General features: G+C 45.4%; 1 protein-coding gene across 1 annotated transcript in view; it reads right to left on the reverse strand.

Moving 5' to 3' along the window:
• The window catches only part of SLC22A15 (solute carrier family 22 member 15), a 75,853-nt gene that overhangs the window by 15,598 nt on the left and 42,693 nt on the right, over positions 1-17,562 (reverse strand). Inside the window, exons 6-8 of the mRNA XM_048220555.2 lie at positions 14,258-14,473; positions 7,807-7,947; positions 5,285-5,370 (exon numbers count right to left, since the gene is read on the reverse strand). Of these exons, the coding sequence (XP_048076512.2) occupies positions 5,285-5,370; positions 7,807-7,947; positions 14,258-14,473 (443 nt within the window). The remainder of the gene's footprint in view (positions 1-5,284; positions 5,371-7,806; positions 7,948-14,257; positions 14,474-17,562) is intronic.

A 17,562-nucleotide genomic window follows, 5' to 3' on the forward strand; every position in this document is an offset into this window, starting at 1 on the left:
CTCCCCGCTCAGCATGGAGCTGCTCCTTCCCCTGCTTGTACTCTTTCTATCAAATACATAAATAAAATCTTTAAAATATATATATATATATTTTCTAATTTCCTTTGCAATTTCCTTTCTTCTTTGACCCTTGGGTTTTTAGAAGAGTGATTTTTAAAACCCAAATATCTGAGGATTTCCCTGGTATTTTTCAGTTTCTGATTTCTAGCTTAATTCCACTCTCAACAAACAACTATTTTTGGAAGATTCCGATCTTCTTCAATTTATTGAAACTTGCTTTATGGCCCAAATGTTGCCCTTGTTGGTAAATGTTTCTGTGTGCTTCTGATAGAATGCACGTTCTGCTGCGTTAGGGGAGAGCGTCTGACAAACGGCAGTCAGGTTATGTTCAAGTCTCCGTATCCATAGTTATGTGCTATCTATCAGTCGTGGAGGGGTACTGAAATATCCAACTGTAGTTTTGGATTTGTCTATGTATTGTTGTGGTTCTATCCAACTGTCCTGTGTTTTGAATCTGTTACTGGGTGCTCCACGATCAGTACCGTTACATCCTCTTCAGGAACAGACTTTCTCGTCATGTGTTTACAGCCTTCATCAAACGTGGAAAGGATCTGACCACCTTTTCTGCAAATAATTTTTTCTTTACTTCCTCCTTCTTTGACTCCAATTACAAATACGTGAGGCCTGGTGTTGCCCTACAACTCACTGATGCTTTGTTAACTTTCCATTCCATTATTTTTTTCTGCTTCATTTTGCAGACTTTCTTTTGTTGTGACTTTCACCGAGCTTCTGTAGTTAATCTCAGTCGCTGCGTCTTTTCTCATATAATGTATACTTCATCTCTAGATGTCACACATATGGCTTTTATTAGCCTCTATTAGTCTGTTCTTGATGATCACGCTTTTCTCTATTTTCTTAAACACGTGGAACATATTGATAATAGCTATTTTATTAAAGTTCTTGTCTCCTCCTTCTATCATCTGGGTCTTTTCTGGTTTTATTTCTATTGATATGTCTCCTGGTTGTAAGTGGTATTTTCCTGCCTGGTAATGGCTGGATGCAGTACTCTGTGGATGTTACATTGTTGGGTGCTGGATTTTATTGTATTCCTTTAAATACTGTTGCTCTTTGTTCTACGATGCAGTTTAGTTACCTGGAATCACTTCATCCTTCTGAGATTTTTAAAGCACTCTGAGGGCAAGCAGAGAACAGCCTTTAGTGTAGGGCCTCTTTGCTCCGGGAGGTCTCTACCCAGAGCAGCACATGTGGATGAAAAGAACACAAACTAGGCACGGCCTTGGGTTCCAAGAACGGTCCTGAATGCTGCTTCCTGGTGGTCCTCTCTCTGGCCTCAGTAGCTTCCTCAAACACACATACAGATCAGTGAACAGCCAAAGATCAGTAAGCAGTCAAAGACTCGGAGGCCCCTTCTGCAGATCTCTGGAGTTCTTCCTCTGTGTATCTTATTCTTCTCCAGCATATTTTCTAGCAAATTCTAGAAATCTTGGCCTCCCCACGTTTTAACACCATTGTCCTCTGAATTCAGTAACGCACCCGGATTTGCTGGGCTCCCCGTCCTTGCGCCGTGGCTCAGACACCCTGAGCTAGGTCACGGTTAGGGAGCACTTTGTTTCCTTCCACTTGGGGATCACTGTCTGTCCTGAGCAGCCTACTGTCCAGGGTCTGAAAATCAGTGCTTCTTATATTTTGTCTGGTTTTATAGCTGTTTAACGCAGGAGGACAGCTGGTCACCGTTACGATCATGGTCCCAAGTGAAAGTCCCCATGGCATTTTGTTGTCAATTCTCCTACGGTAGCTTCTGACTTTTATTGTTGTTGTTGTTTTTCTCTAATCACTCCTTTTCTTCACCAGGTTGTAAGTTCTTTGAGTCCAGGGACTAGGTCTTGTTTATGAATAATATCCTGTATAAGTCAAGCACTAGAGAAGTCAAGTGACTAAAGAATGGGCAGACCAAGGTTGATAAAAGAAATGAGATCTACAGGTGCTCAGAGTAGAGTCTGAGGACACCCTTTCAACTGTGAAACTTGTTTGGTCATGTGCTGTGACTCCCTAGTATTCAGTCTCTGGCAGGACCACAACTGCCAGGAACCTCCTTGCAGCAAGAGCCTAGTGTCACGCTGACAACCCAAGCTCTTGAGCCCTGGCCAATTCCCATCAGTCCTGTTTACTGAAGAGTTAAGAACTGGCTCTAATTAGGCAGCACTAATTCTCTAAGACAACAGCCTCACCATGTGCAATGAATACTTTGGCTATAAAACTCTAATAGGGCAAAAGAGCATTTCCCAAACGGCACCATTTAGAGTCAGACGGACCTGACTCTAAAGTGTGTGGCTTCCTTGCTGTGCAAATTTAGACACATTGCTCGGCCTATGCGAACTTTAGTTTCCTTACCAGATGGGGATAATATGTAGTATCTTCCATGTATAAAGAGAACCCAGTATGTAGTCAACCCTTCATAAATGATACTCAGTATTGCAGGTTTAGTTAGGATCCTTTAAGCAAGGATAGAAATCAGGTAAAAGGAATGATGAGAAATCTGTACAAAAATATTAGTGGCCACCTGGTAACAGTACCTCCAGGGAGAACATTGGCTTGGAGGCCAACCAATGTGTGAATATGCACTGGGCAGGACACTTGGCCTAATAATTATAAACCACAGGCTGAGGAATGCCAAGCAATCTCTTTTCTAGCTTATTGGCGGCTTCCTCGAGAGGTGTACCTGTGTATATGTCTGTCTGTCTGCGCCTCAGACACAGAACTGCAATCATACACAGGTACCGAACAAAAGTTGGTAGGTCCTGGGACACCTCCATCGGCAGAAAGAAGAGAGTGAAGGTGTGTTTGGTGGGGAAAAGTGAAGGAAAATGGGCACAAAAAGCACGGAGAAGAGGAGTGGTCTCCAAGCTCACACAAGATGCTAATAGAATTTTTCAAACTACTAGGTCTCTTTCTTAATATATATTTATCAGAACTTTTATAAGAAGTAGCGTAAGGCTCAGAACTTTGAACGAACTAAGATTTAAACGAGAGCCATCGAAATGCTTTAAGGAGTAAATATGAAAGGTTCAAAGAAAGTTTAAAGAACAAATTTTTTCAGCTCAAGGAAGAGAAGATTCAGGAATAGTTAAGATGACTACCAGCAAATATAGAAAGGATTATGCAAAAAAAAAAAAAGCGGGGGGGGTGGTCATCTGTTCTCTATCTCTAGTGATGAATAAAATGAAAGGGAATGGGCTCAGTTGCGGATAAGGTCTGTTCTCATGGCTATTAAAAATAGAAACAATTTTCTAAGGGATGTAGTGAGGTTTCTTTTCCTGGAAATCTTCAAAAATAGACTAGAGGTCCACTTTTCTAAGTATAACAGAGACACCATGGTGCTGAGGCAAGCTCCTGGAGTACTCCTTACTCCGTGTTCATCCAGGGGCACGATCGACTACGGGCTCGCTCGAGCTTTTCTCTTAAAACTGACCAGAAGTGAGCAGAGAGTGAAGCCGGGTCTGGCCGGAGACCACACATCTGCTTCCACTTTGGGTTTTTGTAGAAAGAACCACGTGCAGAGTGCTGGGCTGTGGGTTGGTTCCCTGGAGCACACAGCTATGTGGGAGCGGGAAAGATGTGAACTGGCCTGGCTGGCAGAGATGTGACAGGTTACAGGGGTGCTTATGGCCGTAGGAGACAGTTTTCTCTACAAGGCGACAACCAGAATACTGGCTATTACAGATAGAAAACAACTGGATTTCCAAGTTATCTATGAAAAATGAAATCTGAATCTACAGCTATGATGATCTTGGGATGCCTGGGTTGAGCGTTTGCCTTCGGCTCAGGTCATGATCCCGGGGTCCTGGGATCGAGCCCCACATTGGGCTCTCTTCTCAGCAGGGATTCTGCTTCTCCCTCTGCCCCTCCCCCCCCATGCTTTCTCTCTCTCTCCCAAATAAATAAAAATACTAAAAACAATAACGCTATGATGATTTGAAGCCCCCTACTGTCTGTCCCAGTCAAACAGAACTGGGAGCTTGGTTCTACAAGCCCACAGCAAGGCAAGAGCTGAGGACTGTCCCTTTTCTGGCACTAGCTGAGGTAACGATTTCCTCAGAGAGTAAGAAATGGGCAAACTTATTGAATTCTCCAGTTTCTGTGATTCCATGAGAATCACTACAAGGCTGTGCTACATACGGGTCACGTCCCCAGTAGCGAGCGCACTGCTCTCTGGGTTCAAGGCGCAGGACCTGAGGCGGCGACCAGCCGCGTAGCAGGTGTACTGGGGGTTACAGAACTGGGGCGCGCGGCCTGGGGTCTTTGGTGAGCCGCTGCTACTACCGAATCTCAAGGAGAAGCAAGGACCACAGGAGCGTTTCCTTCGTGATGTGTTGTGTCAGGGAGTAAGTTCTCCAGCTGTGTTTCGAGCAGCTGCCAAACCTTCTGTCAAACCACCACACAACGATTCCCACCTGAAGTAAAAGCTCAAAGAAGACCTATTCAGATCCCAAAGCTCCCAAAACAGGGCTCTCGTGGTACCGTACGCCTCAGCGGCGCAGTGGTAGTTATGACCCACTCTGCACTGCTGGAAATCACTGCCCAAGTCAGTTTTTGACACGACAGCTAGCACGTGTCAGACAAAACAAACAAAGGCTGAGAACCATCACTCTGTAGCATAATTTCTATAGAGGAGCAGAAATCAAGTTAGATAAGGGTGTACATCAAAGCTACAAATATATAAAAATACCAAGTTTCCGAAGATGATCTGTTCACACTTTATATAAAACTGAGAAAATGTCCGCTGTCACCAACCGTGAACAGCACTCTTACTGCGGCTGCTGTTAGGGTCAGCGGGCCCTGGGAGAATGGATGGATGTGCTCGGGGTGCCAAAGCTGCCTCTGAGACCCTGACCTCTGATCTGTGATTGGCTGGAATGGGGAGTGCAAATGCGTAGCCCTGGATGGAGTTTCTCTCTCTGCAGAGCTAAATGGTCCTCCCCATCTTCAAATAAACAACTCTAACATCACCAGTACTGCAGCCCAGACACCCCAGATGGTAGCTTAATCGCCTGAAAGAATTAATAGTGCACCTCTAAGCACATTATTCACCCAGAGAATAGTTTAGGCAATGGGAAGAATCTGGCCCATTATACCCCACACAGTCGCTAAATAATATGCAATCATAGAAATGAAGCATGGCATATGGTAATCTCTCTACTATATTGAGATTCATTGTAATGAAAGTGCTGTTCAAAACCCTTATGTGGAAATCAGAAAGGCATACCTTTCTTTTCTGGAAGAAACATTATAATAAGACAAGCCAGTCCTCCTAGGCACAGAAATGCCGCTAAAGTCCGCTTCCGACCAAACCTAAACAACAGAAAGACGTTACACATTTCTCTTGAGGATCTTATAAATTTATCTGCTTTGTCTCCCGAACCTTCTTTCTGAAATGTCCCCGGGTTTCATTATATACACTCATCGTTGCTTAAGGAATGGGTGGCAAATGTGACTGACTGACCAGGACATAAAATACGTAACCATCACAAAACAAGGGGAAACTGGCTGGATGGCAGGATCGAATGACATGTGCAGGAAAAGAACAGAGAATCATTCTATTGATTTCTGTGAGGGCTCACCATGTTCCAGGCAGTGCTGAATGCTTTCCATCAAGTATCTTACTTAGGTCTCACAGTAAACCTGTAAGGCAAGCGCTATGCTCTCCACCTTCCAGAGAATGAAAATGAACCGCAGAGAACGGAGACTTCCAACTCACTTTCTCTTCTCGTTACATGAATCTTTAGCAGTTCATTTTTAAAAATTTTATTTAAAATCAATTAATCAGTAGGGGGAATGAAGCATGAGAGACTATGGACTCTGGGAAACAAACTGAGGGCTTCAGAGGGGAGGGGGGTGGGGGAATGGGATAGGCTGGTGATGGGTAGTAAGGAGGGCATGTATTGCATGGTGCACTGGGTATTATATGCAACTAATGAATCATGGAACTTTACATCAAAAATCAGGGATGTACTGTATGGTGACTAACATAATATAATAAAAAATATTATTATAAAAAATACAAAAAAATAAAATCAATTAATTAACATACAGTGCATTAACATTTTCAGAGGTAGAGGTCAGTGATTTCATCAGTTGCATATAACACCCAGTGCTCATGACATAACCCGCCCCCCTTAAAGCCCATCACCAGTTACCCCCGCCCACCCCAGTAACCCTCAGTTTGTTTCCTATAGTTAAGAGTCTTTTATGGTTTGTCTCCCTCTCTAATTTCATCTTATTTTATTTTTCCCTCCCTTCCCCTATGATCCTCTGTTTTTTTTCTTAAATTCCACATATGAATGCAATCATGATATTTGTCTTTCTCTGACTTATTTCTCTTAACACAATACCCTCTAGTTCCATCCACGTCATGGCAAATTTTAAACACTGTAAAACAAGGCTCTCTCTCTTAAAAATACAAACTGAAGAAAATTTCTTGTTAGTATGTCAGAATTAAGTGACATGAATTGCACACTTTATTAAGGGAAATAATTTTCAAAGAATTGCTAGAGGCTTGAAAGGCACTGGCATTAACAAGCCTCCCTTCACTAGGGGCCCATGACTCACTAGGTCCCCTGCAGGAACTTCCATAGTACTTGTAACCTTTATAACAATTCTGCCAGGGCATTTTATAAGCTCTAGTTTAAGGATAAGTACATGGAAGCTTACCTGTCAAAGCCATCAGAGTAACTGAGACTAGATTTGAACTCAGTGGTAGTGTCTGCGAGACAGGACTGCACACGGGTCTCCAGGTCATTGTGCCTCATTTAATATCAGTACTGAGCACCTTTCAATGGACACGCACCATGCTAGGCAGGCAGGCTACTCCCCGGGATGCATCCTTCTAAAACCTTAAGTGGTCATCAGAGGGTAGCGTGGAAGATGTGACAGCACAAAGGACGGGCGTCTGGCTCACTGGAGGCGATGGGGGCAGATTTCTGAATATGCAGCCTGACTCGGCTCTTGGACCATGATGACAGCAAGCTCTGTTCCTAACAGAGAGGTCAGCAGAGACAACTGGGACCGCCCCCAGAGAAAAGCCTTCAACTGAACAGAATCCAAACCGGCCCTTCAAAATGCACTGAGCCCACCATCCATGACAACAGCACCAAGTGTAGTGCAAAAGGAATGCTGTTTGGATTAAAATAATGATTTCTGGATAATTGGAAACAGCACAATCTGCCTGGTTCACTCTGAATGGGATTTTCTGTTGCCCTGGTCAGGGCTCAAGAACAGAAGAGACCTAATAGGGAATCTGAGGAAACAGTGCTCTTTTATAAAAGAGCTTTTAAAAAGTATTGCAAAACTCCCCACTAACAAGTAGCAAAAACAAAGTCGAGTGGGCCTTACGGGGTAAGAAAAGTCTTCAGGTCCTGCAGTTCTATGCCTTATGTAAGAACCTCTCCATGATAGCGGCTGGGTCGATGGAGTTCTATCCACACAGAGCCAATGACCCTGTCTCTTGGGGCTACGAAATGACACACAGACGATCCAAAACGCTTCTGGTGGAGGTGCATTTTAATATTGGATTGAGAACCTAAAGAAAAACTCATACATGGGAAACCCAAGTAATACCACACTACAAAATGATTCCAACTGCATTTGGTCTGCAAAGAATTCTAATCCGCCTGGAGTACCGAGCGGATACCACCTAGAAGACGAAGACCGTAACACTTACGTATTTACGTATTTACGACTACAGGAGCGCGATCCTCCGTGCTGTGCCTCATTTCCATCTATACTCACCATGTTTGGTTAATCAAGTAGATGCAGATAGGGTAAGACGGAATCTCTATGAGGCCGGACAGGGCCAGGTTGGCATAAATGCTTCCGCCCAGGTCGCCCGCGCTCAGGGTGAGGCCATAGTACACCAAGCTGCATACAAACCTGCAGTTGGGGTGAAAGACAAGAGGCCAAGAGAAAAAGCCCCTGAGGACATGCCGGAGGGGAGCCAATCACGGACGCGGTATAAGGTCATCCGTCTAAGCAATCAGCTTGACGTTCCCGCTGACCTTCCTATTCCAGTCTAAATGTACACTAGGAAAACCTACGAATGCTAGGCGCCTTGGAAGTTCCTGAGCTAGGCCTAGATGCTTCCTGGATGAGCGGCCAGCTTCTGAAAGAGCAAAACGTCATCCGTCCTTTCATCAAGCACGTCTGCATTTAATAGAAGACATGACTATTCCTGCTTTATTTAATCCAGCAGTTGATGAATGCTTGCCACAGGCGACTGCTGTGATATTGTCAAAATGACTCTAGGAAAGAGCTCCCCAGGGGAAAGCCAACAGGGGATGGCGTTGAGAACTCAGGCTGAGAAGTGACTGGTTGGTCGAGGGGTCACCTGCAGGCCAGAAATGACTGGCCCTCCAACCCCTTGATCAGGTTCTTTTTTTTTTTTTTTTAAGATTTTATTTATTTATTTGCGAGAGAGAGAGAGAATGAGAGAGCATGAGGGGGGAGGTTCAGAGGGAGAAGCAGACTCCCCGCTGAGTAAGGAGCCCGATTCAGGACTTGATTCTGGGACTCCAGGATCATGACCTGAGCTGAAGGCAGGGGCTTAACCGACTGAGCCACCCAAGCGCCCACCCCCACCCCCAGGTTCTTGACCCACCCAGACAGGAAAGAGAAGACCAGGAGCCCAGCAGAGGCAGGATCCTCAGGGAGGGTCGGGTGAGGAAGGACCCTTTGCGAAGCCATCAGTTTATTTCTGCACGCTGTTGCTGCAGCCCTTGGGGACAGCCTCCTGGGCGGCAGGCCCCGGGCCAGGAATGGAGGAGCCTGTGGGGGTCATAAGCCGACCAAAGCGCCATCCTGAAGCTCCAAGCTGGGGCTTTCTCAAACAGAGCGAAGACAAGAAAACAAACATCTGTGCCTAGGAAACTGAATTATTAAAAACAAAACGAAATGGAACAGAATGAACAAAAACAAAACCCTAAAACTCAGCTTTACTAGTCCATGGGTATATTTTGGAAACCATACACTTCTATATAATGTACTACAGGCTTTGGAAGTCCATCAGCTTTTACGATTTTGCAATTCGCTTTGACGGGTGGTTATGACAGGGAAGTTTCCACTTGCTTCCCTTTAGTTTTCCTTAGAAAATGTCCGATGAGCTGTGGCTACGATGAGATGAAACAGGAAAGGGAAAGCTTTCTCTCCCTCTCTGCCAAAACGGCGAAGTGGGCTCAGTGAAGGGGCTATTAAGAAGGGGCTGCAGTGAACAGGAGAGGGATGGGAGGAGGGGAGAGGGACCTCCGGAGCTGGACTGTTTCGTGGGTCATCCCTCCCTGGCAGACGAGCCAGCGGCAGCAGCTACTTCCCATTGCAGCTCACTGGGTGGAGCTGTCCCTCGTGTGCTAAGGGCGATGAGCGGTGTCAGAGCCAAGACATCGTGTGTAAGGACGCAAGGTGACACTGAGCTGCCTGTTTTCCCTGTCCCCTAGCACCTTGTCTGCAAATAGTGAGCTAGACAAACCCATGCAGCTTTCTAAAGTATTTTAAAAATCCTTTCTACCTGCAGGAGACACCCTCCTCTGCCATGCGCTGTCTGCGTCAGCGTGTGTCCACTCTGCACTTAAAACAGAAATCCCAGGGCACCTGGGGGGCTCCATTGGTTAAGCGTCCAACTCTTGATTTCAGCTCAGGTCGTGATCTCAGGGTCGTGAGATCAAGCCCCGCATTTGGGATTCTCTCTCTCTCTTCTGCCTCTCCAAGCTCACTCTCGAACATGCCCAATCAACCAATCAAAAAAAAATAGAAGTCCCAGTGAAGTAATTCCAGCCATGGAAACACACATATTTAAACCCAGCTGGGATGGTAGCAAGTCAGGCACAAATACACATAGCCAGGTCAGGACAGGAGAGGCGTGCAGAAGCCCCCGTGGTGGGTGAGCATGGGGACAGCATGGGCAAGGAGGGCCTCTGGTCCCAAGGCAGGGACTCTGCCTTGCGAGGTTCCTTAATGGCAAGTTGGTCATTGGGATGCGTAATTACAGCTATTAAAATCATCTCAATCCTTTTTGTGGGCCCCAAGCAAAATTTAGAACACTTGCATAATATTTAACAGTATATTTAGGGCATCAAAGAACTATTTAAAAAGGAACTACTGTGGGAAATAACCCAACGAACAGATGGGAACCACAGAGGTATCATTTTACTCCGCGGTAAGGCCTTTCTTCAATGACAGATCCCCAGAAAAGACTTCAGAATTTTATGGCATCTTCAAAAACAACAGCAGTTATGGGGAATGACACTGCCTCTATTATTGCATATTTTAGCATTCGGAGCCCAGGGGGGAAGAGGTTTATTTGAGAAGAACTCCTTTGGCTGTGTAAGATAGAAAATAAACAGGGACATTCTCCCTGGTTCCAGTCTACTTTGTTTGTTCGTCTGTTTTTTATCCCCCGAAGGCCAGAATCCCAAAGTTAATCTGCCTCAAAAAAAAACACAAAAAACCTAAACACAAGAAGTAAATTATCCTCCAGAAGCAGGCAGAGGGTGTGACTGTCTCTGCGACATGCAAACGCGGAGTTTTATGGAACCCGAGCACCTGAACGTATTTGGTAAGTGTCTGCAATAGAAGAACCCAGAGGAGAAGCTCTGTGCTGGGTGTCAGGTCTGGCTTTTCAAAGTTCCCTCCATCTCCCTGTCTCCAAGCTTGCGTCCTCTGTTCCACTTTCATTCCGCATCTGGGATATTCCAGCACGGTGCTGGGTCCGTGAGGAAGGCAGCGGTTGGTATGCCCTGGCCCCTAAGCATACCGGTGGCAGCCAGTGCTTGGCTGGGTAGAAGAAGAGAACCATGAAATAGAAAAATATATTCACGGCTTCTTCCTCTCAATCTGCTGTTCTCTACAGCTTTATATTGAAGATCCCTTTCCTATGAAATTATTCTCCTTAATCCCCACATGAAAACGTAGGTTTCTACGCAGCCTTTGTGGCAAATACCTTCCAACCACAGCACGACAGTCCTTTGAGCCAGTGAATAGGCTGTTCACACCCAGCCCTGAACGCCTGGCAGAATGTACAGGCATACCTCGGAGATACTGCGGGTGGGGTTCCAGGCCACCGCAATAAAGTGAGTATCGCAGTAAAGCAAGTCCGATGAAGTTTTTGGTTTCCCAGTGCATAGGAAAGTTATGTTTATACTGTATTGTAGTCTGTTAAGTGTATAAAAGTATTGTGTCTAAAAAAAAGGTAGATATCTTAAAATATTTTATTGCTAAAAAATGCTAACCATCAGTCTGAGCTTTTAGCGAGTCATAGTGTTTTTGCTGGTGGAGGCTCTTGCCTCCATGCTGATGGCAGCTGACTGAGCAGGGAGGTGGCCGCTGAAGGCTGGGGTGGTTGATGCAATTTCTTAAAATAAGACAACACTGAAGTCTGCGGCATCGATCGACTCTTCCTTTCATGAGTGATTTCTCTGTAGCATGTGATGCTGTCTGATAGCATTCTATCCACAGGAGGACTTCTTCCAGAATTGGAGTCAATCCTGTCAAACCCTGCCACTGCTGTATCAACTAAGTTTATGTAATATTCTAAACCCTATGTTGCCGTTTCAACAGTCTCCACAGCATCTTCACCAGGAGTATTTTCCATCTCAAGAAACGACTTTCTTTTTTTTTTTTTTTTAAGATTTTATTTATTTATTTATTTGACGGAGACAGCCAGCGAGAGAGGGAACACAAGCAGGGGGAGTGGGAGAGGAAGAAGCAGGCTCCTAGCAGAGGAGCCTGATGTGAGGCTCGATCCCAGAACGCTAGGATCACGCCCTGAGCCGAAGGCAGACGCTTAACGACTGCACCACCCAGGCGCCCCAGGAAAGAAACGACTTTCTTTGCTCATCCGCAAGAAAGTGACCCTTCATCCGTTCAAGTTTGACCATGAGATCCCAGCAATTCAGTCCCATCTTCAGGCTCCGCTTCTCATTCTCGTTCTCTTGCTCTTTCCCCCACACCCGCAGTTACCGTCTCCACGGAAGTCTCAAACCCCTTAGAGTCAACCATGAGGGTTGGAATCAACTTCTTCCAAACTCCTGTTAATGTTGATATTTTGACCTCTTCCTATGTATCATGAATGTCCTTAATGTCATCTAGAATGGGGACTCTTTTCCAGAAGGTTTCCAATGAACTGTGCCCAGCTCCATCAAAGGAACCACTATCTATGGCACCAATATCCTTATGAAATGTATGTCTTAAATAGTAAGATTTGAAAGTTGAAATGCCTCCTTGATCCATGGGCCACAGAATGGATGTTGTGTTGGCAGCATGAAAACATTATTAATCTCATTGTCCGTCTCCATCAGAGCTCTTGGACACCCATGAGTATTGTCAGTGAGCAGTAATATTTTGAAAGGAATCTCTTTTTTCTGAGCAGTAGGTCTCCATAGTGGGCTTAAAATATTTAGTAAACCATGTTGTAAGCAGATGTGCTGTCATCCAGGCTTTGTTGCTCCCTTTAGAGAGCACGGGCGGAGTAGATTAAGCATAGTTCTTAAGGGCCCTAGGATTTCCAGAATGGTCAGTGAGCACTCTCTTCTGCTTTAAGTCACCAGCTGTGTTAGCCCCTATCAAGAGTGTCAGACCATCCAGGTACTGACTTCTCTTCTCTAGCTATAAAAGTCCTACATGGCATCTTCTTCCAAAAGAAGGCTGTTTCGTCCACGTGGAGATCTGTGGTTTAGTGTAGCCACCTTCACGGGTTGTCTTGGTTGCATCTTCCGGAGAACTGGCTGCAGCTCCTACATCAGTACCTGCTGCTTCACCTTGTGCTTTTATATTGTGGAGACGGCTTCTCTCCTTAAACCTCACGGACCAACCTCTGTTAGCTTCAGACTTTCCTTCTGCAGCTTCCTCACCTCTCTCAGCCTTCAGAGAATTGAAGAGAGTCAGGGCCTTGCTCTGGATCAGGCTCTGGCTTAAGGGAATGTTGTGGCTGGTTTGACCTTTTATCCAGCTGAACTGTTTCTACCTTTTGATTTGAAGCGAGAGACCTGTGACTCTTCTCTTCACTTGAACACATAGAGACCATGGTAGGCCTAATTAACTGGCCGACTTCCAACATAGTTGTGTCTCCAGGACCAGAGAGGCCCCAAAGAGGGAGCGAGATGGGGGAACGGCCAGTCAGTGGAACAGTCAGAACACACACAACATTTATGAAGTTCACAGTCATATACAGGTGTGGTTCGTGGTGCCCCCAAACAATTATAACAGCAACACCAAGGACTACCGATCGCAGATCACCATGACAAATATTACACGAATGAAAAAGTTTGAAATATTGCAAGAATTAACAAAATGTGACACAGAGACACGAAGTGAGCAAACACTGTTGGAAAATGACGCCCGTAGACTTGCTCGACACAGGGTTGCCACAAACCTTCGACCATAAAACACACGATATCTGAGCAGCACAGTAAAAGCGCCTACACGGTTCTACAACACACGTGCGGGTCATACGCTGTCCGCGTTGCCCACCCACTTCTCCCCTTTCCGCCTCACTCTTTCCGCAGAGCCATCCTGAATCGTTCGGCGCGATTCACTTGAATGCTGAGAGCGTGTTGAAGGGCGGGTAGGAATAAGCTAAGCAAGAAAACCAGGTTCAGAGAATGCCTATCTCTTCACTCACTGGATCTGCACATGTGGCTTCGAGTCCATCATTTCACACTTTCACACCCCCAGGGCCCCGTTTGTGCAAGGAACAACACCGCCCACCGCCCGGGGAGTGAGCGAGTGAGATGTCACACAAAGTACAGGACGGGGTGCCACAACTAGAGCGTGCTACCCGACCGACCTGATGCTAAAAGCAAAGACAGTTACTTTAAACTCCTATTTAGAAACTCTTCTAATATGCTTGCTTTCCCGGTTTTCTTTTTTTTTTTTTTTTTTTTTGAGGTTGGTGGGGGTACTTAAATATTTACATGGAAGAGCTCGGGAGCAAAGATGTGTTTCTGCTGTTTATTTCAGTTCAGTAAACCTGCCATCGGCAAACCCTGGGTTCCTCCTTGCCCGGCGGCAGTTTGCTGCGAAAGCAGAGCTGAGCGCCACACGGGTATTAAGAGACAGAGGACTTGTTCTTGGAAAACCACTTCCAGCGGACAAATCAGGTAAACTTTTCTGTAACCCTGGAGAAGGAACCCATTACCGGCAGCCCTTTAGCAGCCCGAGCTGAGGATCAAGACAACACCGCAGGAATAATTACCAGATGAACATCAGGGTGAGCGTGTGCCCCAAGAGGATCCGGTAACGGAACAGATCCAGGAAGCTTCCGGTCTCCCCGGGGCTCCTGCTGGCCGGGTACGTGAGTGAGAACGTACACTTGAGCTTGCGGTTCCTCTTGGCAATGAGACACAGAGCCGCTTCGGCCTCACTCAGTCGACCCTGGGAGTATAACCAACGGGGTGATTCAGGAATGAATCTGAAAGAGACGTCATTAAAGGCTGTATATTCATACAGGTCATACAGGTACACGGTCATAGGAAGGAGACAATTCACCCAGGAGGATGTGGATTCCCTCACCACACCCGGATTCCACGCGAGGGTCAAAACTAACTCTCCCAGGGACAGGTGAAAGAGAGAGGGGGCCACTTTCAACAGCGTGCCAGGGTTAAAAGGTGGCAGCTTTATGAATGGAAACCAAGAACATACTCCCAAAACAGCAGTAAAAAAAAGGGGGGGTAAGCAGTATGCATTGACTTTTAAACAAATTTTAACAAATGGCAAGGTAAGCTTAGAATACTGAGTGACACAAATTTTTTCATAAAGCACAGGTCAGAGAGAGGGTTCTAAATCCCAGCCAAGTGTGAGAATAATACTATAGAGATAGCAGGTGTTTAAGTTCTGACAAAGCCTCACAAAGAAGAAAATTTTTATTGTCTCATCAGAAAAAATAAATTTTTAAAACATGTTTTTAATGTCATGATATGTCATTAAGAAGGCCGAGATTATTTTAAGACTCTACATAAAAATCAAACAGGGGTGGTCACATCTCAACTACTTTGGAGCATTTCCTGCTTCAAAATCGGATGGCTGACACACTGGCTTTACGAAGTGCTCATGATATTTCCTGCCCCCAAGACCTTAAAGAATAAAAGTCATTTTCTGGTTAACCTCCAGGTATCGAATAATTATTTTCTACTACAACCACAAAGTATCGAACAGTTATACGGTCACTGATATTTTCCAAAATTTTCAAGACTTAACTCTCTGATGTGTCTTTTTCCTTTTCACATGTCCGTGTGCACGGCTAGAGGGCTTATCAAAGACAAACTGGGACAGGAACAGGGACACCTTGTTTACTAAATACAGCATCCAGTACCTTTTGATCTAATGTGACAGTATTTGCTTAAAATGAAACTTCTATCTGTAAGTACCACTGGCTATTGAAGACGCCTTTTAGAATTCCCCGTGCCTTTCCGTAAGGACAGTGAAGTGGCAACAAATCCCATGGAATTTGCAACTTCGTGGACAGCCAGTCCATCAATAACCACTTGCTGAGCACTTTCATTTTGTGTTGAGTCATGCAGGAGGTGCTCAGAGGAAACAAGAAGGCAGGAATCCTCCCAGAGCTTCGCTACGGGGCAGAGGATTCACGCGCATTTGATCGTCCACAAAAGCAGGGCCCAGGCCTTCTACAATGGCCTGAAAAATCCCTTGATTTACAGCTGCATTACCATTCGATTATTATTACTAATACACGAGCAGATAATCAAGCAAAATACTGTTCTATTGGAAGTTAGGTCGGCCGATCATCAAGCAGACCCAGTGGCCCCATCCACCAGGCCGCTTCCAGGCTACCATGTGAACCACCTGATTGAATCTAAAGGCAAATCCAAAGAACATGCGCGAAGCCTCCTGTGATGAACAAAGTACACCTAAGTGAGACACCAGAGGTCTGTCGTAATAAAGATGAAAACAAGGGGGACGGGGAGGTGAGAGAAAGGAGACAGGGAACAGCCAAAATACTAACAGTCATTAAGGTCACTGTCCCCTTTCCCTCAAACTGCCCTGTTTTCAGAATTGTTGATAAGCATTCACCATTGTTAAAATGTTTTAAGTTACTGTCATATAAATGTTTACATTACTGTTAAATGTTTACAAATCATTTTTATACTTGAGAGATAGTCAAGCTTTGGAAATTGGAGTTACTGAACTATTTCTGCGTGGGAAAGGGTCTGTCTCGTACACAAACCGTGGACCTGACACGTCCCCACATTTGGAGAAGCCAGTAAGCTTGCTTACGCAAAGCTCACCTAGCTGCCAACAGATGGACTTGGGAATAGAAATTCCAACGCATGCAGATTTTGCATATCAAACAGCAAGACGTGTTTTTAAAAGAAAAAGCAGTCTCTGAACACGCTGCCCCCTCCACCGTGCTGGGGCCAACTTCAGAAGCTACAGTGCTAATTTAACAATGTTGTCTCTGCTCAAAACATGTCCTGTGAATTTCTCAGAAGGTGGAAAATCTTTGTAAATTAGGGGGGGTGCTGATTTTTAGTGTAAAACTGTTCAAATCCACGTATTGTGAAAATGAGGAATTTTTAAACTACGCAACAACGTTTCTAGTAAAACAAAAAAGACAAGGTACGACGCTAAAATAATGTGACTTTTTCTTACGTCACCGATGGCTAATTCCAGATATTTTTGTGCCCACACCTGTCCATTCGATCTGGAGGATCATCTGTGCAGAAGACCCTGGGCTTTGGTGTTGGGGGCATGTGACCGAGCCAAGTGCCTCCAGCCTCCAGGGAGGGAGCTCCTGGTGCGGAAAGAGATGGGTTCCAGCGTGAGGTGGAAATACAGCACTCGAAGGGTGCGGGGTAAGTGCTGGAGAGTTCAGAAGCCAAAGCAAAGGACTGGTAGCTGGAGGTGCGATGCGGAGAAGTCTGGAGGGGGTGGCAGTTGAGCAAACCCGGGAGGCCAGGAGTTAACTAGGAAGAACTGGGGAGCAGGGTGAGGGAAGGGCAGGAGCAGCAGCGAGCAGGGGGCACGGACGCAGGACAGCAAGCTGAGGCCGGACACTGGACACGGCAAGCAGCTTGCTGTGCCCGGAACACAGAATGTGGCAAAAGGGCGGGGAGACGATCAGAAAAGATAAACTGCAGGCTGACGTGGGAAGGCCTAATGGCATAAATACATATTTACACACTCTTTTCTCTCTGTTTCCTGTTTTTTCCTGACCTGAATTCATTTCCAAGGGTGTGGATGTCCCCACCTCGCACTAGGGCCATAACAAACTCAGACCACGTTCAGGAAAGACAGGCAGAACAGCTCATGCCATCCGTCAAAGTCGCTCTGAAGGAGACTTTTAGCTATTTGAAAAGAAAATTCATTTATCTACCCACATTTACATGACTGCTTATTAATTCAAGGATGATACTAGGCAACCATTTATTCCAAAAATGTATAATACACGAACTAATAAAATGTCGTTAGTTTCCCTTTCTGGTAGAATTATCTCATTCCAATTCACATAACTAAATACATTCAATACATTTTGCTTTTTTA

The sequence above is a fragment of the Ursus arctos genome, unplaced genomic scaffold (assembly GCF_023065955.2).
Source record: "Ursus arctos isolate Adak ecotype North America unplaced genomic scaffold, UrsArc2.0 scaffold_12, whole genome shotgun sequence".
NCBI lineage: Eukaryota > Metazoa > Chordata > Mammalia > Carnivora > Ursidae > Ursus > Ursus arctos.